The sequence below is a fragment of the Ochotona curzoniae genome, unplaced genomic scaffold, assembly GCF_017591425.1.
Source record: "Ochotona curzoniae isolate NIBS_2020 unplaced genomic scaffold, NIBS_Ocur_1.0 contig_2699, whole genome shotgun sequence".
NCBI lineage: Eukaryota > Metazoa > Chordata > Mammalia > Lagomorpha > Ochotonidae > Ochotona > Ochotona curzoniae.
In genome coordinates, this window is record NW_024465561.1 from 4,032,200 (window position 1) to 4,055,590 (window position 23,391).

At 52.8% G+C, this 23,391-nt stretch overlaps 1 protein-coding gene across 1 annotated transcript in view; it reads right to left on the reverse strand.

Moving 5' to 3' along the window:
- Window positions 1–1,024: 1,024 nt before the first annotated feature.
- Window positions 1,025–23,391, reverse strand: part of LOC121153684 (signal-induced proliferation-associated 1-like protein 3) — a 209,357-nt gene continuing 186,990 nt past the window's right edge. Inside the window, exons 16-22 of the mRNA XM_040976376.1 lie at window positions 22,506–22,730; window positions 11,045–11,210; window positions 10,147–10,402; window positions 8,573–8,716; window positions 5,684–5,819; window positions 4,322–4,403; window positions 1,025–3,153 (exon numbers count right to left, since the gene is read on the reverse strand). Of these exons, the coding sequence (XP_040832310.1) occupies window positions 3,010–3,153; window positions 4,322–4,403; window positions 5,684–5,819; window positions 8,573–8,716; window positions 10,147–10,402; window positions 11,045–11,210; window positions 22,506–22,730 (1,153 nt within the window). The 3' untranslated portion in view covers window positions 1,025–3,009. The remainder of the gene's footprint in view (window positions 3,154–4,321; window positions 4,404–5,683; window positions 5,820–8,572; window positions 8,717–10,146; window positions 10,403–11,044; window positions 11,211–22,505; window positions 22,731–23,391) is intronic.

A 23,391-nucleotide genomic window follows, 5' to 3' on the forward strand; every position in this document is an offset into this window, starting at 1 on the left:
ACCTCAAGTCCTGGCTGGACTCCTGAGTGTCCACGCGGCAGACCAGGAGGCAAGCAGGAGCACAGAGTTCAGGTCTTTCTCTGGCCAAAGGAACCCTAGAGGAAGACTGGGCAGCAGCCGAACCCACAGGCATACGTCACCATCTTTCTGGATGTTTTGCTGTGCCTCCCCTTGGCCTGGAAGCAGGAGAGGCTTTGGACCCCGGGCCACCCACTAGACGGCCCAGAGGCGGTGGCCTGTGCCCACCGATGCAGATGTGGGCAGGGTTGGGGGACAATGTACCGGATTCCATCTTAGTGGGCAGGATAGGGTAGCTGGCCTGCCTTATGCAATATCTCCTGACTTCTACAAGGTGGCTGATATTTTTTAAATGACCAACACAGCTGCATGACCTTGGCCTGTCTTTCAGGCCTCTAGCATGATTTTGGAAGAAAATAATCTTGCTGTTTTTGCATTAAGGGCGTTTTACATTTTGAGTCTGTCAGGATTTTTGGTGTTTGAGTTCCAAGAAAGAGATGTCTGCAAGGTTGGAGCCCTGGTTGTTGGGCAAGTGTGCGGTGTGTGATGTGGGTCTGAATGTATGGGGTGTGAAGTGTGTGCTCTGGGAAGGTAAGATGTGTGTGACGTACATAAATGAAGTGTGTGACATGTATGTATGTGATATGTCTATGTGATACGTGTGGTGTATGGGGTCTGTGTGTATGTGGGGTGTGTGATGTATGGGGATATATGGGGAATGTGTAGGATATGTGGGGTGTGTATGAACGAGATGTGTGTGGTGTGTGACGTATGTGATGTATTGGGTGTGTGTATGGAGTGTGATATGTGGGGTATAAGGTGTGTGTACAATGTGCATGATGTGAGGTGTGTGTGTGTGGGGTGTGGTTGGGACTAGGACAGGAGGGGACAGCAGCGGGCCATACCCTCTGGTCAGCAATCCAGGTAGTGCCCAGCTACTGAGAACACAGACCATTACTATGAAACATTTATTTCCTTTGAAACCTCCAGAAACATGCCAGAAAATCTCAAGACAGGATTGAGGGGTGGGGTGGTGTGGGGTAGGGGGAGAAGACAAAGAATAAAAAAAAAATCCAAATAAAATCAATCAACATATGAAAAAAATCTGCTGCTATCTTCAGCCATCAGATAAAACAACCTCAAGTTAAATAGATTGGTTTTGCACATTTTCTTTAAAAATAAAACAAAACCAGAAATCATAATTTACACTTCTCAATGTACATGATTAGGTCCCCAAATGATTAGAATGCTCTGAAGATGTGAGGAGACAACTTATGAAAGGCTCCAGGTTAGAGTCCCAGGAGGGCGGGGCGGGAGCCCTGAGTGGGAGCGGGCAGAGGAAGAGACATCACAGTAGTTGGCCAGGGGTGAGGGCGGCTGCTGGACAGGCGTGGCCTGGGCAGTGCCCATCTCTCGCCATGGCTGCGGGGCAGGGGAGACCATGGTGCTGAGGTTCCCTTCGCAAAACTGAGGGTGCTGGGAGGCCACAGGCAGGCCACAGGGAGACACTGAGTGCCCTCTTCTCTGGCCCCCCAGCCCTCTGGCTGGGCACCTCCCCGAGGGCCTGTGTCTGGTCTGGTGCGGCCCCCAGGGCCCCCTCCCTGAGGTGCCTGGCCCTGGAGAGAAGGCAGGCAGTGTGGTCTGGCCAGGGGGGCTGGAGCGCTGACATGTTGCTGTGAACCAACCCCGAGCTGCCGGCTCCACTCCACCTGGTGCCTTCCCCAAAGGGAAGCCACCTGTCCACCAACTCGGACTGTCCTCCTGGAATCCTGCCATGGACCCCAGCCCATGGGGGACACACCGTGAGCCTCAGCTTGAGGTTTGGGAAATACACAGATTGTGGCCATATAGACTTGTTCTGGCGCAACTCTACATGAAAAAATAAATATATATATATATATCTTCTTGTTTGCTCTTCAAGGAGGAGAGAAAGCGACCCTCAGTTCTAGGTGAACGGCGTCATGCGCACGGCTCCGGGGCCTGGTGCGTTGCCCCTTACTGCCTGTCTGGAGTTGGGGGGAGGTGTTCTCCCTGGGGAGCACAGTGAGGGTGTCTGGCACGGCTGCCAATGGGGGCGGGGCTTCGAGATGGGCTGGGACACTTGCAAAGAAAACAAAATCCGATGACAGATGAAGGCTCTGTTGTTAGGGTGTCAGTAGGCCTTCCAGGAGTCCCTGTGGCTGCCAGTCAGGGCTGGGTGTGGTGGGGAGGAGGACGAGAGAGCCGGCTGGCAGGGACCCTGGCACTGTGGCCTCTGGCGGTGGGAGAAGGGCTAATAGAAAAGGATCATATAAAGTGTCTGCTTTGTACACAGCTTCTCGCTCAGAGAGGCTGCCTCTGGATGCTGGGGTTTCCTTTCCATTGTGGGGCCCTCAAGAAAATAATTTAAATTCTAAGAAAGTGCTCCTGGCTGCTTGGCGGGAAGAAGGAGAGGCCTGCAGAGGGAGTCTGTCCATGCTCTTTGGAGCTGAGCTGGCATGCTGCAGAGCAGAGTACTGGCCCAGCTCCCCCAAGGCCCTCACCTCCCTGGGCTGCTTCTATGCGGTGTTCTTCATGCAAGCCCACACTTCGTGGTACGTGGTCAAGAGGCCTGGCCGTGAGCAATGTGTGGGTTCTGGAGACCGGCTTCCGCTTTCCATTGACTGGGTCCTAGGAGGAGGCTGAGGAGCATGGCAGGGTAGGCCACTGGGGGCAGCGTGGGCATGGTCCTGCCCTCAGGGCCTCAGATGGGTGGCTCCGAGGAAGGCCCAGACTATGTCACTCTTGGGCTTGCGGCCGTGGGGAGGCCTCCCTTGGGGCCTGTGGCCAGCCTGGGGTTTCCAAGTTCATTGGGAGGTCTGTGGAAGCTCTGGGCCCTGGATGGATCATCTTGGTCACAGCTGCAGCAGCTGGGCGCCAAGGATGAGTGAGAGGAGAACAGGAGGCAGTAGCTCCTGCAGGCAAGGCGTCAGGGGCCCGGAGGAGGGTGGCGGGCAGGGTGTTCCTTCTTGCTCACAGGTCCTTTTTCTCCCTGCAGAAGATCTCCGCGAACTTGCGCAGCTGCTCACTGGCTGCCTGGGACTCCTCCTGCAAGCGCTGGTTGTTCTGGCGCAGGCTGGCCACCTCTGACTGCAGCACCACCTTGTCCTGCTTCTCCTGAGGGGGTGGGAGGTTTCAGTGTCAGGTAGATTGGGCTTGGATGCTCCAGGGAGCACTCCCAGGGTGTGGGGTGGGGGCAGACCATGAGTTGGGGCTGTGTTGCAGACTAGTTCTGTTTAAGACACTTGGGGAGAGTCACAGGATCTCACTGGAGCCCCGGCTCCCTCAGCTCTAAAAGGGGTGGTTGAACAGCTATGCCGAGGTCACGTAGGTCAAGCTTGACATGGAGCAGTTACCTGACAAGCATCACTATTAGCAACGACCTCATGCCACCCTCCCAGCTGCCCTGTTATTCTCAGCGCTCTGGAAGGTTTGGGGGAAGTGGGGAAGGAGGAGGGCAAGCCTCCTAGGGCGAGGCTTGGGATGTGTGTCCCAGCAGGTCCCACTGCCTCCTCCGACAGCCGTATGGGAGGACATCACATCCTAGGCAGGGACTTGCCCACAGTCATACAGTATTAGGCTCTGGAAGAGAGGGGAAGGGGACGGACTTGAACTTGGGCCCTGACGACCTCTGTGCTTGAGGGCTCACACATCATACTCGGCCAACTTTGTGCCTTTTACTCCAAAGGACACACACAAAAATCTCTGCCCTCATTTCTGTTTTCCTCCCGGTGGTGGAGAGAAGCAGAGTAACCCTCTAAGATACCCCTCTCTGCCCATGGGAGTTAAACACTTAGCCTTTTTTTTTTTAAGCATAAAGACATTCTAGGAAACAATTCTACTTGTTGCGATTTACTCTGCATGTTAGCAAATCTGGATTTACCACTGTAATGGGCCACAGGCCCCAGCGCTGCCTACAAGCACTGTGACTTAGGGCTCTCTTCTCAGGCTGATGGACAGTGCACTGGGACCTCCCCACCACAGAGCAGCGAGGAACACCCTTGCTGTGGGTCCCTCTGTGCCCACACCGGAAATCTACACAAATTCCCTCACAAGCAAAAACTGCTGGATCAACAAGATGTGCCATTACATCTTTGATAAATGTTTCCAACTGCTCTGCGAAGAGCCTGAGCCCATTGATTTGAGAAAGTGTGCCTCCTGGTGTGCTTGCTGGCCTTTGGCTCTTCAGAACCCAGCCAGGAATGGAGGTGCGGGGGGTGAGGGAGCGCGTGGTGGCCTAGAGGGCTGGGAAGTGGGACAGGGAGGTGCACGCACGCAGCCTTACCTTCTGGAGATCTGTGTGCAGCTGCTTCAACATCACCTCCAACTGGTACACCTTGCCTGTCAGATCCAGGGGTGGCTCCTCGCTGCAGAGAGAGGGGATGAGGTCAGGCCTGCTCAGAGCACAGGTGTCTCTTATTCCTGGGCTGCTGCTAAGCCCTAGTCTTGCTGGAGTCCTCAGGGATGCTTGGAGGAGAAGCCATATGACAACCCCCCTTCTGGCCCCAGTCCCACCCTTCCTCCCAGGGCTACCCTGCACTGGGGAGCGGGGACAAAGGCACAGGGTGACAGGCCTGCCCTGAGGTGTGCACTTTGTGTGTCTTTAGGGAAACTCCTTCCAAAGCAGACGTGGCCTGCTCCTGGGGACAGGACTGAACTGTCCAGCCATTGCTGGCAGCCCGCTGGGCTGCAAATACCATCAGTCCCTGTCAGTCCATTCTCGCTCTGGCTGCCCTGGAGGGTGTCATGCTGTTCCCTGTGCAGGCAGGGAATGTCATCATCCAAGTCTTAGTGCTGGGGTACAAACCCAGGACCCCTGTCCTGGGACTCCCTGGAACAGTCTCCCAGCCATGGACCTGCCAGACACAGCCTCTCCCGCAGCATAGCAGTACCAAGCGACACCGCGAGGTTCTCATGGTGACTGTGGGTCCATATCAGGGGTGGAGGAGGTGGCGCAGTAAAGCCAGTATGTGAAGCCAAAAACCCAACAGGAGTCAATCACTCCAGAAGCTGGTTTTGCCCGGCACAGGGTGCAGCTACGGCACACCAAGAGAGCAGTGAGTGTGGCATGAGCGGTTTTAATCCATGGACAGGCACATCATGCTGGTTCCATTCTTTCTGTCTCTTTTAATGTTGTTCTCTGCCGAGTGAGTGAGTGCAGCTGAGTGTGTCGCACTGAAGGTGAGAAGCCATGTGTGAGGTGACAGTTAGATGTGAGACATGTGTGGCTCCCTGTCCTCCACTGCTCTTCCCATGGAGGTCTCCTGAGGGTACCCGGCAGGGAAGAGGTGAAGGGTTGGTGGCAGGTGGAAGCCTGCCACCTCCAGGGACCCATCGAGGAGGAGGCTGAGGAGCAGACAGACAGTGGGGAGGCTGGGGACCCCAGACAAGATGTTTCAAGGTTGGAAGTAGAAATGAGCAGCATGCTGACTGAGGCTCTGTTGCCACTGGATGTGGCCACGGGAGGTGCTCAGGGCATAGGTGGTGTGAGGAAGCCGGTCTGCCAGGCGTGGGGAGTTCGGGCTGTGGGAATGGTGTGTGTGAGTGTGAGTGTGTGTGTGTGAGTGTGTGTGTGTCCCGCAGCAGCCGCTTTCCCTGCGGCTCCCTCTTCCACTGTGCAATCCTGCTACTCACAGGTAAGCCTCACCTCATGGTAGGGGTGGTCCTGGGGGTCTGGGGCCCCCTGTCCAGACTCAGGTGACTGTGCACTGGACTATGTGCAGGTTGGATGTCCGGGCTCAGGGCTGGGTCATTTAGAGAGAAGAGTGAGACGGCTCTTTGCACTGCCGGGGAAAAGAGAGAGGGTTGAGCTCCCCACAGAAGGGAACCTGGACAATAACTGTAGCACTGCCATTTTCCACATAGCATTTAACACACACTGCTATTTGCTATCTGCCATCTCCAGACTGCACCCAGTACTCCTGAATGAGAATAACTGATACAGCTGATTTTCCTCCTTGTCTTGGATCTGCTGAAAACATTTCCATAGGAATAATTTCCAACATCCCTCCAGGCAGAGAGGGTCACATCACGGCACGTGCTGGAGTCCAGCACTACTTTCCAGCATTTTTAATGCATGGCTACTCTGGCTTCCTCACCTGCACCTCCTTCCACTTCCTCCAGTTACCCCTCTGGCTTACTGATGTGCACCCAAGTACATGTGCTTAAGGTGCACCATCAGGTTTATCCTGCCATGGGTACACATGCTCTGAGTACCACATCTGGGATGGACAGTACACTAAGCTTCCTCCAGCGAGTCATCCCTGGCTCAACTTTTATTTTTTGGATTTATTTATCTTTACTGGAAAGGCAGATCAGATTTACAGAAAGATCTTCCATCTGTTGGTTCACTCCCCAAGTGACCACATCAGTCAGAGCTGAGCTGATCTGAAACCAGGAGTTCAGGAGCCTCTTCTGGGTCTCCCACACGGGAGCAGGGTCCCAAGGCTTTGAGCCATCCTCGACTGCTTTCCCAGGCCACAAGCAGGGAGCTGGATGGGAAGTGGAATAGCCGGGACATGACTGGCTGGGATCCCAGCACTTGCTAGAAGAGGATTTAGCCATTGAGTCATAGTGCAGGGACCTAAGCTCACTTAAAAAAAAATTACTATAGTAAAGCCACCACCTGCCATGCTGCCAGTCCACGTGGGTGCTGCACTGTTCACTGCCATCCTGTGAGGTGCTTTGCTGCTCCACTTCCAATCCAGCTCCCTGCTAAATGCACAGGGCATGGCCTGAGTACTTGGGCCTCTGCACCCACATGGGAGACCCAGAAGAAGCTCCTGGCTCCAGATCGATTCAGCTCCTCCTGTGGTAGCCATCTGGGGAGCCAACACTGGAGTGAAAATCTTTTTTCTCTTTCTCTGCCATTCTCTTTGTGATTAATTAAATCTTAAAAACTTACTTTGAAATTTACAGAGACTTGGGGACAACAAGAATGAAGGGATGTATGGACCAGCTTAGAGGCTATTTAAATACCCAGTCTCTACTTGACGTTACCCCCTGAATTGTAGCAATCACCAGACGGCCTGGCGTGCACTGTGTTCTTACTGTGTTGTTCTAAGGACTTTTTCTCCGTCTCCTTCTAGAAGTATTCACTGGAAGTATTCTGTAAGGAAGCCATTGCGTTGTCATTTGTCTATTCAGTTACTCACAGGAATATGAACTCATTGACATTTATTTCATTCTCTGTGTTAGAATCCATTATTATTATTATTTTAAATTGGGAGGCAGAGAGGCAGAGTTCCCACCTGCTAGTTTACTCCCAAAGGTCCACAGCCACTCGGAGTGCAGAGCTGGGAGTCAGGAACTCAACGTAGGTCTCCCATGTGGGTGGCAGGAACCCAGTCCCATCCCTGGCTGCCTCCCAGGCTGTGCATTAGCTGGGAGCCTGAACTGGAGCTGGAGTGAGCATATCCTGATTGGAGTCCCTCCACCCACCCCCAGCTGTCCCAATTTTAGCCACTGGAGCTCTTGTTGGTTTCTCATTCTTTTTAATCCACTTTTATATATATTTTTGAGCATTTCCTTGCTTCCTGGTGCCACAGTATATACCTGTCTTTACTCTTTATTTGGAATATTTTCAAGTAAGTCCTATAGGTCTTACTTCACCTAAAGAAACTTCAGTTCCTCCCGGAGATAAGTACCTACTGCAATCCCCCACCCCCATAGCCGAACTCCATCTGGGGAACATACCCACTAAAGTTAACCAGATATTCTTTCATCTTTCCCACTTATTTGAGTGGCACTGGAAAATCCACACATCTCCTCATTTAGAGAACTAAGCCCGGGGCGTGTCCAGGCTGGCGGCCAAGTCATCAGGGAGGACACCTGCACCCTATCAGAGTGTTGGCCTCTGGCACCTGCCTCCTGCTTTTGGCTTCAGCTTCCTGCTGACACAATGTGAGGCCTGTGGCAACCTTCACTCCAGCTGTGGCATCTTCTTGCCCACCACCTGGCTCCTGCATCTGAGGTGTGAACCAGTGGATGGAGCTTTTTCTCGCAAATAAAAAAAATGAGAACAGACGGCCAGCCAAGGCAGCAGGAAGTTAATCACTTATCAGGCAGTCCCTGCACAGGACAGTGCATGCCTTGGGAAGCATCCTTACAGGGAGGTGACACGCTCCTTTGTCCTGTTGGCTGGAGCAGGATGTGAGGGCTTTAGCTCTCACAGCCCTCTAAGATGGTGAGGCAATTCCAGGTCTGTGGGCCCCACTGAGTTTGTGGAAGCGCCGCACAGTCTCTGAGGGTGTACCCAGGAATTTCAGCTGCCTAAAGCCTCACTCTTCTTCAGCATCATCTCAGGTGCTTGCTGCTGGTCAGGCAGAACCTTCACTGCAGCCAGGTGGCTGCCATGGTCACCTTTGGTAACTGTGGATTAGACAGATGATGACGCCAGCCGAGGGTTGTATGGTGACAGGGCACGCTTTGAACCCTGGTCCTGAAACACGAGTGGACACCCCAACAAAACCACACGGTCTTCCAGAACAGAGAAGGATTTGGGAAGTCCAGCCAGGGGTTGGTGCAAGGTGCCTACCTTCGTATGCCTTGGCCGCATTGACCAGGCTGGACCACTCGAGGCCAGCGGCCGTATCAGGCAGTGGCATCATTCCTGGGTCAAGGCGCCGCAAGGGTCGGTCCCGCCCGTCAGCCAGTGACAGCTCTGAGGCCGAGATGGTAGCTGCATGGGCAGAAAGAGACGGGGCGGGGGAGAGGGCTGAGCGTGATGACGTGGCAGGGGCCAATCAGCAAACATGTCATTTTGTTTATGAACACCGAGCATGCCAAGAAAAGCCTCCTGCCAGGTGAGGGGACCGTGCGGCGCAAACTACCGGGCCCCAACTTGATTTTTTTTTCTAGTGAGAACAACTGGGCTTCACCCTGAATTTCTTTTCTTTCCTCTCTCTTGGCTCTCTCCCCGTCTTCCATCCTCTTTCCTCTGTCTCACTTTGCTTTTATTTACTTACTTGAGAGGGAGGGAGACGGACAAGAAACCTCCCCTTTGCTGTCTCCCAAATGTCTGCACTGGCTGCCACCAAGCCGGGCTGACCCTGGAGATGACCACATCTCCATGTGGGGAGCAGGGGCCTGACTCTTCAAGCCATCACCGGGGCCTCCCCGGGGTGCACAGGGGCAGGAAACCGGAGCTGGGGCCAGTTTTTTTTTTTTTTTTTTTTTTAAGATTTATCTATTTTGGGCCCAGCACAATGGCTCAACTAGCTAATCTTCCCCATCCAAATACCAGCATCCCATGTGGGCTGTGGTTCATGTTCTGGCTGATCCAATTCCCATCCAGCTCCTTGCTTGTGGTCTGGGAAAGCAGTAGAGATGGCCTAAGTCCTTAGGTCCTTGCATCCTTGTGGGATGCAAGAGATTTCTGGCTCCTGGCTTCATATTGGCTCAGCTTTAGTCATTGCAGTCACTTGGGGCATAAACCAGTGGATGAAAGATCTTTCTGCCTTTCCTTCTCTCTGTAAATTTGCCTTTCCAATGAAAATACTCTTTAAAAATAATTGTCAATTTTTATTTCAAAGAGTTACAGAGAGAAGGAGAGAGAGAAAAATGCCTTCTATTTGCTGGTTCACTGCCCCAGATGGCGGAGATGCCCAGGGCTGGGTCAGGTGAAAGCCGGGAGCTTCAACCTGGGTCTCCCACATGGGTGGCAGGGACCCCAGTACTTGGGGGCATCTTCTACTTCATTCCCGGGGCATTTTCAGGGAGCTGGACTGGAAGTGGAGCAGCTGGGAATCAAACTGGCACCGATATGGGGTGTCAGCATGGGGCCAAGTTTTGAATCTAGGTGCTACAAAGTGGTACAAGTGCATCCTAAATGGTTGGCCGAACTCTGGTCTGGTGTAACTTTAAACAGGGTGCTGGGGTGGGGCTTGTTGGCATTGGAGCAAAGTTCTAAATGAGGGAAGGGGCGGGGGAGCCAGGGAGGGATCTAAAGGAAGAATATTCTAGGTAGGTGAAGAGTCAGAGTAAAAATGTCTGAGGCGGGCCCGGTGCTGTGGCCTAGCGGCTAAAGTCCTCGCCTTGAACGCGCCAGAATCCCATATGGGCCCAGCGAGCCGCCAGTGCAGAGATACCCACCCCAGCCCAACAGCTCACCTTTCTTCTCCGGGAAGCCGTTGCCAGCAGCAGGGATGGCACTGTGGCCACTAGGGACGCCGCCGGGTGGGAGGGAGTGCTGGTGCTGGCGGCGGGCGGGCAGCGTGCTGGCAGGGAAGGCGCAGGCGCTGGTGAAGAGCACATCGCTGGGCAGCCCTGGCTCCAGGCTGCCAGTGTTGGCGAAGCTGGGCTCCCGGCGTCCACTGCACAGGCTCTCATCTGACAGTGTCCGCTGCAGGCTCTTCTGGGGCGACTGCTGCTATGACAGGAGAGGGATGTGGGGTACGGTCACAGCTAGTCCTGGGAAGGCCTGTGGTAGGTCCATTCCCACTCTTTCTCACTGAGGTGTCCCCTTTCCTTGTGGGGATGTCTCTCTCTGACCTGGCAGCTGGAGGGTCCTGCTGGGCCACTCCCATCCTGTGGCTCCAGTCAAGGAGCCACTTGGGTTTGTCTCCCTGCGCATTTACCCTCGAGGTCCATCAGGGACAGGCAGGGACAAGAGATGCAGAGCCAGCGACAGGGCAGGCACCATGGCCTCCACAACCCTTACGTAACTGGAATCTCAATTTCCTGGGAGAACCTCTGCTTCCCTTCTGGCCCTTGCAACTTGGAGGGAGTGGGCTGGTTCCAGCCTGGACTCTGGAAAGGATGTGGGAGAGACCCAGGGCTTCCCAGTTGCATCTTGCCCTTTATTGCCAAATAAATCCCACATGAGGCACCTGGGCTATGTGCCATGCAGATTCTATCCCTTGCAGGATGCCCTCACTTGTAGCCACCAGTCCACATGCATCCAGATGGCACTAAGGGTGGCAGGCTGAGGATGTAGCCACAAACAGACTGTGATTCCCCTCCTTGGGGCCCCCGATTCCACTAAGGCCTAGGGGTGGCCTGTGCATACCCCCGCGTCTCTCTCCTGCTCTGGCCCCAGGTTGTCCATGATGATGAGCTTCTTTAGGTCGTCCTCAATGGTGGACTTGTAGTTTTTGCGTGGGGACCGGAGGTCTCGGAGGGACGCCCTCAAGCGTGGCTGCCCGAAGACATTTTTGGTGTTTGTGTCCACCTGCCTGGAATGACAGTGTTGGGGGTTAGGAGGGTGTCAGGAAGCCCACACTACCTTTCAGAGCTGTTTGGGTTTTGGGGGGCTGGCCACCACTGGGCGAGGACTGTAGCCTTCATGGCCGCAGCTGCTGGGGGTGATGGAGAGCTGGCTTATGTTTCCCATCCTTTCTGATTCCTCAGAACCCATTCTGAGCTGTGCCTATGCCAGGCACTGGGGCATGGCAGCAAACATGAAGCCTACCGCAAAGAGGGGAGGTGGATGTTGCACAAAGTGAGACTGAGAGACCTGCTTGACCCTCTTTGGAGCAGAAAGATGTTTTGAAGACAAATATAGCTGAAAAAGGATGAGGATCGATGGGGACTTGGGGCTGCCACCTGAGCAGATACCTGGAGGGAAAAGGGAAGCAGAACAGCTTCCAGGAGGAGGCCATGGTGGGCTTGGGATGTGACAGCCAAGTGAGAAGCTGAGTGGTGCGAGGCAAGGCCTGGGAAAGGACAGCCAAATGGGCACTGATGAGCTGCCAATGGCACTCTAGACTGCCCCTAGAGAGACTCAGATTGATGCTGGACAGAATATCGCTGGCGGATGGCGAGCTGGGTCTGACTCCTGCTGCTGTCTGCTCCTGCTGTGTGGGCCTTTGCTGCCAAGCGCACAGCCAGCATCTGACCCAGAACAGCCTGACACCCTGCACGGCATACAGATCCCTACCTCCCACAAGCTGCTCAGTGCCCCTAGGACGAGGATAACACCCATTGCCCAGTCTTCGGGCCAAGCCTTACTTCCCAGGTGACAGCTAGGACCCTGACTGGAGGCACAGGCCCCCGGTTCCAGGAAAGAACCAGAGCTGACTGGTAGTCCTCACACTGCTGCAGCTGCTGCAAAGGGGTCACCTGGAGCCATTATCCCCATTATGCAGGGTGGGGAACTGAGGCACACGGATGGAAGCAATGAAGGCACGGTGGTGTTAAATCCCTCGTCTCAAGTCACACCGCCCCAGGACGGAGGAGTTGGGATTCCCATCAAGGCCACTGCTGAGGTTGCCTGGCTTGTTCACATCATAGAGGCGGCAGCCAAAGAGCAGACAGCAGGGAGGGACATGGTCACGTTTGATTAAAACGCCTGCTTCCGCGGCAGAAAATCATTTCCGGATTATGAGCAAGAGCTACCTGTGGGGAGGCAAAAGCCTCATTAGGAGGCGGGAAATGGGACGGGAACTTTTCATCCCGTCATTCTTCTGAACTGTCTGAATTGATTTCACCATTGTCCTGGGTTGTAACAATAATAATAGTAATAATAAAAAAACGGACTTTAAAAAAAAGTCGACACCCAGACTTCATCATTCTGTAACTCGAGAGGGAAAAAGCGCCTTTGAACCCAGAGGAAAAAATAAGATGTCTTGGTCTCCTGTGGGTTTTGAAGTCTGTGCCTTTTTCCCCCCTCTCAGCTGTGGGATCTCAACAAAGCAGAGAAGAGAAGGGTGGCAAAGGCTTTTCTTGTCAGGTCATATTCCTCCCCAAATTAGAATCTCAGGTCTGCGGTAATGCTGGCTCCCCGGATACCAGGGAACTGTGCTCTCTGGGCCAATTAAGGGCTTTAGATGTGAAAGGGAGAAACAGAAAGAAGACACAGAAAGAGAAACACACACAGACCCCAAAGGGTGACTGTTCCTCTGGTGGATGCTGCAAAAGACTCCCTCTCCCCTCCCACTTTGATGTGGACACTTCCCAGAAGCCCCTGCAAGCAGGGCAGCCCAGCCTCAGCACACAGAGAGGGGCATTGTCCTTTAGACGCTCCTCCAGAGCCAGCTGTCGAGTGGCCACTCTTCCTGGCCCAGAAGCTCTGCTGTGGAAAGGGTGGCTTTGGACCCATGGGGCCACAGTATGGGGCACTTCCCTGTGTGTACAGCAGATGTCAGCTAGGTGGGACCAGGGAGGGGAGGCAGGGCAGTGGGGCCCATCCTCTCAGCCCAGAGACCCAAGCTTATGGACTGTGGGAAACTGTTCTTGGAAAACACAGGGGTTGGTGCATGGTGTCGGCATCCTACATGGGTACCGGTTTGTGTCCTGGCTGCTCCACTTCTGATCCAACTAATGGCCTGGGAGAACAGCAGAGGAAGGTTCAAGTCTTTGGGCCCCTGCACCCATGTGCGAGACCTAGAAGAAGTTCCTGGCTTCTGAGAGGCCTAGCTCTGGCTTTTTGTGGTCATTTGGGGAGTAAATTAGCAGAAGGAAGATCTCTGTTCCTCCCTCTCTCACTTTCATGCAAAATAAATAAATTAAAAACAAACTACACAGCTTGGGTTCGCTTACTGGAATTTTACCAAACTCCTGTTTCTATGGATGCATGTGTGGGAATTCAGTTTCTAAAAACTTATCCCTTGTACAGTCCAAGAGGTCTCACACAGTCTCCCCTGTCCCTTCTCTGCCCTCATCTCTTTCTATACAGGCAAACAGGGACAGACAGGAAGAGGTCTATCCACAGGTTCACTCCCTGAGTGGCTGCAGAGGCCACAGCTGCGTCATGCCAGTGCCTGAAGCTCTGTCTAGGTCCATAAGGTGGGTGGTGGGCAGCTACCTTCGCAGGGAAGTGAACTGCAGGCAGAGCTGCTGGGACGTGAAGTAGCGCTGTGACATGGGATGCTGACCCTCATCCCACCTGTGGCGCTGAAACACCTGACTTTGCTTTTAGCTGCTTTTCAGTGCCTACAACACTGCCAGCCCTGTTCCCGTGCCAGACACCATTGCAGGGGAGGTGGCTGGGAGCGGAACACAGACATATAGTATAGAAGATGAGTTGTCACATCAGACAGAGATGCTGTTCAAAAATTAAGCCAAAAGAAACACAGACATTGTCTTTCTGATATCTTCTGTGTCCATTTGCCGACATCATCTTCCGCAGCTCCGAGTCGAACGGAGTGTCCTAATTCTGCAGTGGAACACTGGCATTCTAGATACTTTTCCTGCAACCCTCCAACCTGCTCATCTCTTCACAGCTGCTATCATCAGTCGGCTGCCAGGGACGTGTTCTGAAGGATCATGAGCAAGCTCAGTTTGGTGAAACAAGTTTCTTACATTTTTTCTATTAGCTTATTAGAAAAACTAGTCGATCATTTTTGTTTTCCTTTTTCTTCTCCAAGAATTTCCCTGTGTGTTTTTTTTTTCCCAGTGTACTTTCTAACTTGAAAATCCCATGCAAATGAGTTAAAATGTCATTAATTCTAAGTTAAAAACCAAACCAAACCCAAACCAAACCCAAACAAACTAGCCCTGTACATCTCGTTTGCCTCCTCCTCAGTCTGGCCTCCATAACAAGATCTAATGACCTTCCAGGGCCAAATGAGCTGTTCTATGACTATTAGCAGAATACGATCACTTTCTATGCTCCAAGGTGGAATTAAAGCTGAGACGAAGAGGAAAGAGCGAGTGAGAATGGCAGGAAGTATGCACACAGGAGGTGACCATTTCAGTGATAAAAAGAGAAGCCCACTGGATTGGGTGTGCTGTGTCAGGTTTGGAACATTTCTGGAAGGATGCAGAAGAAAAGAAACCCTGGTTGTTTCTGAGGAGGAGAGCTGGAGGCCAGGAAGTGAAGAGAGACGGACTTTGTACCATCAGCCGCTTTTGTGCTATTTTGGTTCTTATTCTGTGTATGTTTTATCTTTCAGAGCATAAATGAAGAAAACATCCTGAAGCTTCTGATGACACCAACTGATTTGTCCATGTTGTCTAAATTTGGGTTTTGCCATAGAACTGACCCATAGAATTAGAGAAGTGTATATAGTTGGAACCTAGAGAAGAGCAACATGTTTTAAAAAATGAAAAGTGGCAACAAACTGAGTAAACAGATCTCCACTGTAACATTCCTTGAAATTCTCCTGTCCTGTAACTAACCAGAGTACCTGTTACAGAAAGACGCTCAGGGTAAAGTGGTAGCTCCTGACACCACCATCCCATATTGGAGTGCTGGTTCAAATCCTGAATGCTCTGCTTCCAATTTAGCTCTCTGCTAAAACACCTGCCAAAGAAGTAGAAGGTGATCCAGGTAGGGTCTCTGCCACCCAGGTAGGATACCCAGATGGAGTTCCTGGTTTAAGCTTGGCCCATATGTGGTTCTTCTAGACACCTGGCAAATGAACCAGCAGTTCAAACAGCTGTGCCTGTCTCTCTTTGCCTTTTAAATAACTAAACAAATAAATCTACTGGTTCACTGCTCAAAAGAGCCTGGAATCAAACCAAGACTCCCAGACGGGAAGCAAAGACCAAAGAGTTTGAGCCATCCCCTGCTGCCTCCCAGGGTGTGCTCAGCAGGAAGCTAGGATCCTAAGTGGAATGGGAGTGGGACTTGAGCTCAGGTACCCTGGGACGAGATGTGCACCTCCGAAGCCGGGGTTTAGCCACTGTGCCACATATCTGCTCCACAGTGACGTCCTTCTCCTGTGACAGAAGGCCCAGAACTGGAAGGAAACCAGTGGGTCAGACTTGGCTAGCCCCAATCCCAGCTGACTGGAGCTCTGGCTTCCAACTGGGGTGGATCCCTTGGGCCAGGGCTAATTGAACTAATTAAATAGCACCATGGTAAGCCTGACTGAGCTGGGGGTTCTGCCAGGGTATCTGGCAAGATACTTGTTAGAGTTGCATCCTGGGCAGCAGGTGGATTTTCTTAGAAGGATGGCAGGAAGAGGCCAGTGGGAAGAGGTGACAACTCCGAAATGTGCACACGCGTGTGTGCATAGGGAGGCTGGGTTTGAGGAGTAGCCTCTCCTGGCTACACAGTGTTGATCCAGGTATCCCTAAGCCAAGGAAGGAGGGAGCCAGAGTGCCAGGTGTCAATCAGGTGCTGCCAGGGTCCCTCAGCCCATTGAACCCTCACCCCACCTTTAGAATGTGGCTATTTCCCCATTTTCCATGTTGTGATTGGGGAAACACTCAGAACCTCTAACTGCCCAAAGCTCTGAACTACCCAGAATTCACTTGTGGTAAAAGTGCTCCACAAGTGGTCCCAGAAAGATGACTCAATTGGCTAATCCTCCACCTGCAAGTGCACACATCTCATTTCGGCACTAGTTCACATCCTAGCTGCTCCACTTCCCATCCAGCTCCCTGTACTGGCCTGGGAGATCTGGCTTTAGATTGGTTCAGCCCTATCCGGCTGTTGCAACCATTTAGGGAATAAACCATGAATGGAAGATCTTCCCATCTTTCCTTTCCTCTAGAAATCTGCCTTTCCAAAGAATAGATAAATACTTTCAAAAACTCAGATACACAGTGAGGAAGATCTTCTGATGATTCACTCCCCAAGTGACTGCAATGGCCAGTGCTGCGCCAATCTGGAGCCAGGAATTTCCTTCAGGTCTCCCACGCGGGTGCAGGGTCCCAAGGCTTTGGGCCATCCTTGACTGCTTTCCCAGGTCACAAACGGGGAGCTGGATGGAAAGTGAAGCTGCCAGGATTAGAACCGGCGCTCATAAATGGGATCCCGGCACATTCAAGATGAGGACTTTAGCCGCTAGGCTGTGCTGGGCCCAAATAAATAAATCTTAACAACAAAAAGTGCCCAACACAGGGCTCTTGGTATCTGGGCCTCACCTCTGGATGGTGCACTTCCCAGGTGACCACATTAGCCCTTGTGGTGACTGGGAGGGACAAGCTCCACTGTGGCCCTCACTTTCCAAGCCAGGACACTGATACAGTGACAGTGCAGCCAGGAAGCTGCCCACCGCAGTCTGACTCCGGGGACCAGCTCTCAGCTGTAAGTGGAGCAGCAGCAGCAGCACCGTCACCTCCAGCATGCGCCCTCTTTCAGCCTGGGTTGTCTTGACTCTGTGCTATTCCTTTTCACCCTGTGGCCCTATGGGAGGAGGGTTGCTTCTCTTTACAGCTGAGGCTGCTTGAGGCCTTGCCCTTCTGACCACTGCTCCACAACCTGGCGGGCCCTGAGGCATTGACTAAAGCTGTTTCTGAGGGCCTGGGCACATGAGCTTCTGGACAGCCCTGTGTGGTGTGGTGCTGCTGAGCCACGCAGCGCTCGGAGGTAAGTGCTGTAGGTACAGCTGCAGGAGCCACAGTCCTAGAGCCAATGGCCTACAGGGGGCAGTGGCTGCCCTTCAGTCAGGCCAGCCTGGGGGAGGGGGAGGTGGAACTCAGGGCTGTCAGCTCAGAGATGACCTGACCTCCTTGGCTCACTCAGCCAGAGGCCTGAAGCCTGGCCGCCCAGCCACCCTCATTTGCTAACCGCCCTGTGCATTCTGTAAGTCACCCAATGATGTTGACCTAAATAGGCCAAGAAGGGTTTGCACCAAGCTTAAAGAGAAGAGGTAAAGGAGGGGTTAAGGAGTCAGCACGGTACCCCTGTGCTGCTCTGACCCTCCCAGGTCTGCATCAGACAGGCTACTGAGCTGTGAGTCCAGCAACCAAGTGGGTGACAAGAGTGGCCTGCTTGCTGCCCCAGTCCTCACACACACCTAGACAGAGTTTGTCTCCCCCGACACCCCATGCTGGGACTGAGGTGTCATCTGAAATGTGGAGAAGTGCAGGATGCCCCTTGTGAGCTTTCTGAGAGAAACAGACTGGCCAGAGGTGGGAATGGGCAGAGCTTCCTACAAGGCTGCGGTTACTGTCACTCCTCTGGGGTGGACACATCCTCAATCAATGGTGGTTTTGGAAGCCTGCGAGGTTTTTGACCAGAGACAGGCAGTATCAAAGGAGACAGGCACATTCAGCAGCAGGCCTGGGGACAGTTTCTGAGGATAGGGACAAACAACAAAGCTGACAGTGATGACACTCCCAATGAGTCAATCTCAGCACAACAGGTGAACCCTGGCCAGGCTTGCAGCTGTTTGGCACCTCAACTGTTCTCGTCTAGGAAATGGGATGAAAAATATGCTTTAGTGTTCTATGATGAGGGTCAGGTGCATTGATGAAAGTACTGTACAAAAGCCACGGAATAAGTTGCACAAGCATAACTAAGCTCCAGTTCTACAGATCCAGTTTCAGTGACAATACCATATGCAGATTCTTTTTTTGTTTTTAAATTAATTTTTATTGGAAAGGCAGATATACAGAGAGGAGGAGAGATAAAGACCAAGATCTTCCATATGATGGTTCACTCCCCAAGCGGCCGCAATGGCTGGAGCTGAGCCAATCTGAGGCCAGGAGCCAGGAGCTCTTCCGGGTCTCCCACGCGGGTGCAGGGTCCCAAGGCTTTGGGCTGTCCTCAACTGCTTTCCCAGGCCACAACAGGAAGCTGGATGGGGAAGCAGGGCCACTGGGATTAGAACCGGCGCCCATATGGGATCCTGGCGCATGCAAGGCAAGGACTTTAACCACCATGCTATCCCTCTGGGCCCATATGTAGATTCTTAAATGTCTGATCTCAAGTAATTCAGCTAGCAATGAAAATGATTCTTATGGGCCCAGCACGGGTAGCCTAGCGGCTAAAGTCCTCACCTTGCACGTGCCAGGATCCCATATGGGCACCAGTTTTAATCCTGGTGGCCCCACTTCCCATTCAACTCCCTGCTTGTGGCCTGAGAAAGCAGCAGATGACAGCCCAAAGCCTTGGGACCCTGCACCCACATGGGAGATCCAGAAGAAGCTCTGGGCTCCTGGTTTTGGATTGGCTCAGCTCCGGTCATTGTGGCTGCTTGGGGAGTGAATTAACGAAAGATCTTCCTCTGTCTCTCCTCTCTGTATATCTGACTTTCCACTAATAAAAACAAATCTTTTAAAAAAAGGGCAAAATGGGCCCGGCGCGGTGGCGCAAGTGGTTAAAGGTCCTCGCCTTGCATGCCCGGGATCCCATATGGGCGCCGGTTCTAAGGTTCTAATCCCGGCAGCCCTGCTTCCCTTCCAGCTCCCTGCTTGTGGCCTGGGAAAGCAGTCGAGGATGGCCCAAAGCTTTGGGACCCTGCAGCCGCGTGGGAGACCAGGAAAAGTCTCCTGGCTTCGGATCGGCATAGTATCGGCCCGTTGCGCTCACTTGGGGAGTGAATCATCGGACGGAAGATCTTCCTCTCTGTATCTCCTCTCTGTATATCCGCCTTTCCAATAAAATAATAATAATAAAAAAAAAATCTTAAAAAAAAAAAAAGAAAATGAGTGGACAGAGTGCTTAGAAGGAACACCTGCCACTCTCCTTGAAAAAAAAAAAATAGGGCAAATGATACTTACTAGAAAACTAACCTAACCTAGGTGACTCAACAAAGATGCTATCTCAAAATGCTCAAGAAAATGTGGCAATATCGCTTCATTATTGGAATGTACTGGCAAAACAATATAAGTTATTCTATGTGTGTGATGTAAAAAGTGTATGTTTACGGGCCCGGCGGCGTGGTCTAGTGGCTAAAGTCCTCGCCTTGAATGCCCCAGGATCCCATATGGGCGCGGTTCTAATCCCAGCAGCTCCACTTCCTATCCAGCTCCCTGCTTGTGGCCTGGGAAAGCAGTCGAGGACAGCCCATAGCTTTGGGACCCTGCACCCCTATGGGATGCCTGGAAGAAGTTCCTGGATCCTGGCTTTGGATCGGTATAGCATCGGCCGTTGCGTTCACTTTGGGAGTGAATCTTCGGATGGAAGATCTTTCTCTCTGTCTCTCCTCCTCTCTGTATATCTGACTTTGTGATAAAAATAAATAAATCTTTTTTAAAAAAAAGTGTATGTTTAACTTAACATTACAAGGAACCATGAACCTATTTCATTTGTGTTCTCAACATATGTTCTGTACTACAAAGATAACACACACACACCCTTTTCTCTGGAATACAGGTGGTTGCCTGTTCAGGGTTGTCACACATCTGGGTACATTTCTGAGTTTCTAGTATGGGCTTAGCCCTGGTTGGGGGTAAGGTCCCTGTTTTCCCACAGCTCTCAGTTTCTTGGGACGAGAGGTGCCTGGGTATGATGGGTTGAGTGGGTAGCAGGGCAAAGCCTCTGGCAAGGGTGTGGAGAGGGCTTCTCCAGGGAGGGCAGGTCTGAGTGGAACCGAGAAGCAGTGCTAGGGGAGGAATGGTGTCCTCACCAAAGGGAAAAAATAATCTATGTTCAAGTCCCTAAGGCATCTCTGAATGTGATGATTCAGAAAGAAAACCTTTGTGGAGCTTATCAAGATGATGAGATGCGGCCTCCAGGGCAGGGTAGGATATACCTTAACTTGACTAGCGCCCTCGGAGGCAGGGGAGATGTACTCACTCACTCTCTCTCTCTCTCTCTCTCTCTCTCTCACACACACACCCACACACACACACACAGGGGTGGGGCAGGGAGGCCATGTGAACTTAACGGCAGAGGTCAGGGAGCCCCAAAGACTAATGGGCCAGCAGAGGCCTGTCGGACAGGTCCCTCAGGAGGAGCCGCCCCACCCACATGCTGATCCAGGGCTTCCTGCCATTTGGGGCCCCTGTTCCTGTAGCCTTGCTGGGTGCTCGCTATCACAGCACATGCACAGGAACTGGAACCAAAGAGAGATGAGTCTGGCTCCCGCTCAAGGATGATGCGCCAGCTCATGAGTGTTCTGTATTTTTATCACACTGTGCCCTCTTAATACATAGCTATTACCTGTCAGTTACGATGAAGGCCGGCAGGAGGCAGCGGGGAGCAGGTGGGGAGTTCCAGGCATACACACAGGGGGAGGGGCTGCCAGAGGGGGTATGTGCTGGGGACTGTACAGTGGCCTCCAGGCGTTCCACAGGCCTGACTCTCCAACCACACCAAAACGTGGAGGCCCAACAGTATCTACATCCTGTGGCTGTGATGAGAATCAAACTAGATACATGGCTTCCTGTGTTCACTGAGTACCCAACAGTGTACCAGGCAATCCGAACACCTTATAACCAAGACAGCAGCACCTGCTTTCTCATGGGGGGGGGGGGGGGCGGGCGGAGTCAGAGTCAAGTGACACAGTGATGGCAGTGGCTCCTAAGGTGGGGAAGGCCAGTCCGCAAAGGCAGCGTTACAGAACCCATGCATACTCTGGGCACTAGAGAGAGACCCTGAGTGGAGGCTGAGGAGCAGTGTAAAGAGGGGAGAGTGGGTAAAAGATGAGGCCAGGTGTAGGCATGAGTCTGGACAAAGCCTGGGCTTCCGTGCGTGGGACAGTATGCGTGCTCAGCAGACACGAGTGGCCACTGTTCATCATGGGAGCAGTGGGGAGTCTGACTAGAATCTAGTTTGTGGGCTCCCCCAGTGAGGTGTGGAACTGGATGCTCAGTGGGAGTGCCACCTGCTCATCACCAACTCTCCAGGGACCCTGCACTGTCTCCAATGCCACATGCTCGTTCTGAGTTGTAGGTCACCCACAAGCTTGAATGAACCCATCTGGATCATGAACACACACAACGACCAAGCTGGAGGAGGGCAGAGCCCCTCAGCCGACAAAGCAGGAGTCCTGGATCAGGCTCCTGGGCTGTGATCCAGGCTCCTGCGTTGTGATCCAGGCTCCATCCCTCAACAGCAAGGGGACTGTGGGCCTTGGCAGTCTCACTGTGAACACAGAGAGGAACAGACCACCCCAAGGTGTGAGGATCCAGTGAGTGAATTCACACTTGAGACCTGAGAATTGAGCCTGTCAAATACACAAGACGACTTCTCGAGGCTGACCTGCTTCGGATTTCAAGGCACAACATCACCTACACCCTCCTTCTCTCCTACCACACAGAGCTCTCCATCTCTCACCTCAGCTGATCTACCCATGCAGCCTCTTTCCCTCCTGAGCTCTGCCATGTGGGCCCTGGCCCTTTCTCCCACTGGGACGGCAACAGTGACAACAGCTCCATCCAGGCTGTCCTCCACATGCAGCCACAGGGACCCTGTGGATTCCTAGTCTGGATTACACTTGTCCTCTGGTTCACAGCATTTGTGGCACCATTTCACTTTGAGAAGATGAATGTCCATGTTCTTACTGGCAGCTTACAAGCTCTATTCTGTCCCGGTCACCACCTGGGCCTCCTTATTGCCCCCCACCTGACCTTGCTTGCATCGTCCCAGCCGCACCGGCCTTCCTCCCGCAGGCCAAGTCTCTGCAGCTGCTATGCCCTCTGTCTCAAGAAACTCTTCACCTGACACCACATCATGGTGAGCAGCAACTGATCTTTAGTGAGCTTCTCTAATTCATTCCCCCAGGAAAGGGAGTGGGCTGCTGGCTGCCTTGTGCAGGGCAGCTTCCCTAAAACAGAGCATCAGCTTTTCCAGCACTGTGGGAGGAACTGCCTGCCCTCTTCTTGTCCCGGTGGACCTGGCCAGGCAGGGGTGTGAGGCACGCCAGGTTGGTGCTGGCAGGTGTCTCATGGGACACTCAAGTACTTACTTCTTTGGGTCAACAAAGGGGAGTGGCCGCGGTGAGGGCTCGTCATTTCTCTTCCATCCTGCTGGGTGCTTATTGCGCACAGGTTGTTGCTTGGAGAAGAAGGACTTGGGGACCGAGGTGGAGAGCTGGAAGGGGCTGGACTGGGTCAGCTGGGAGGGCCGAGGAGTCTCTGCACTGGCTGTTTTGTAAACCTGAGCTGGGTAGCCAGCCCTTGAGCCCACGTCACTGCCAAGAAGCCAAAGAAATATAGTTAAGGGATGTACAAACATGCAAATGCAGAAGCATACCTGTAAGAAAAGGAAAAGTTGCCGGCATAGCCCCAGCCGCACCCCAGAAATGCCCTTCTGGTATGTCGGCTTCCTCTGGGGGAGGGTCTGAAGCGCTGTCTGCAACCCGGCCACCCCCATCTCTTTGGCATAACTTCCACAGCAGGAAAGTGTGGGCCCACCCGCCTGCCTGAGTAGCCCTGGACTGGAGGTAACCATGAAACGGGTTGTTGTTTTCTAGGCATCAGGGACACGTGCACACCACTAGACTGGGGACCTTTGTGCGAAAATCGCTGTTTTTACTTAAGTGGCTTCACATGAACACACACTTCGGCAACTTTTTGTTTTCTCTAGTGTAAAATGTATCTTGCCAAGCATAGCATGTTCAGTTACACGCTTCCTGAACATTAGACATCATTCCAGTGGATGCAGTGTAAATCCACCACTGGATGTTCCAAATGCCAGCTGCTTGTTGGATTAAGGCACCACTGAGCCCAGCTCTGTACGCGAGACCCAGGCCTCCCTCGTGAACTCAGCTGCTTACTTTGCTGTGGCCAATCGGCTCCTGAAACATTTTAATGCAATTCCAAACCTTGCTGGAGCCAGGGGTATTCCTGAGC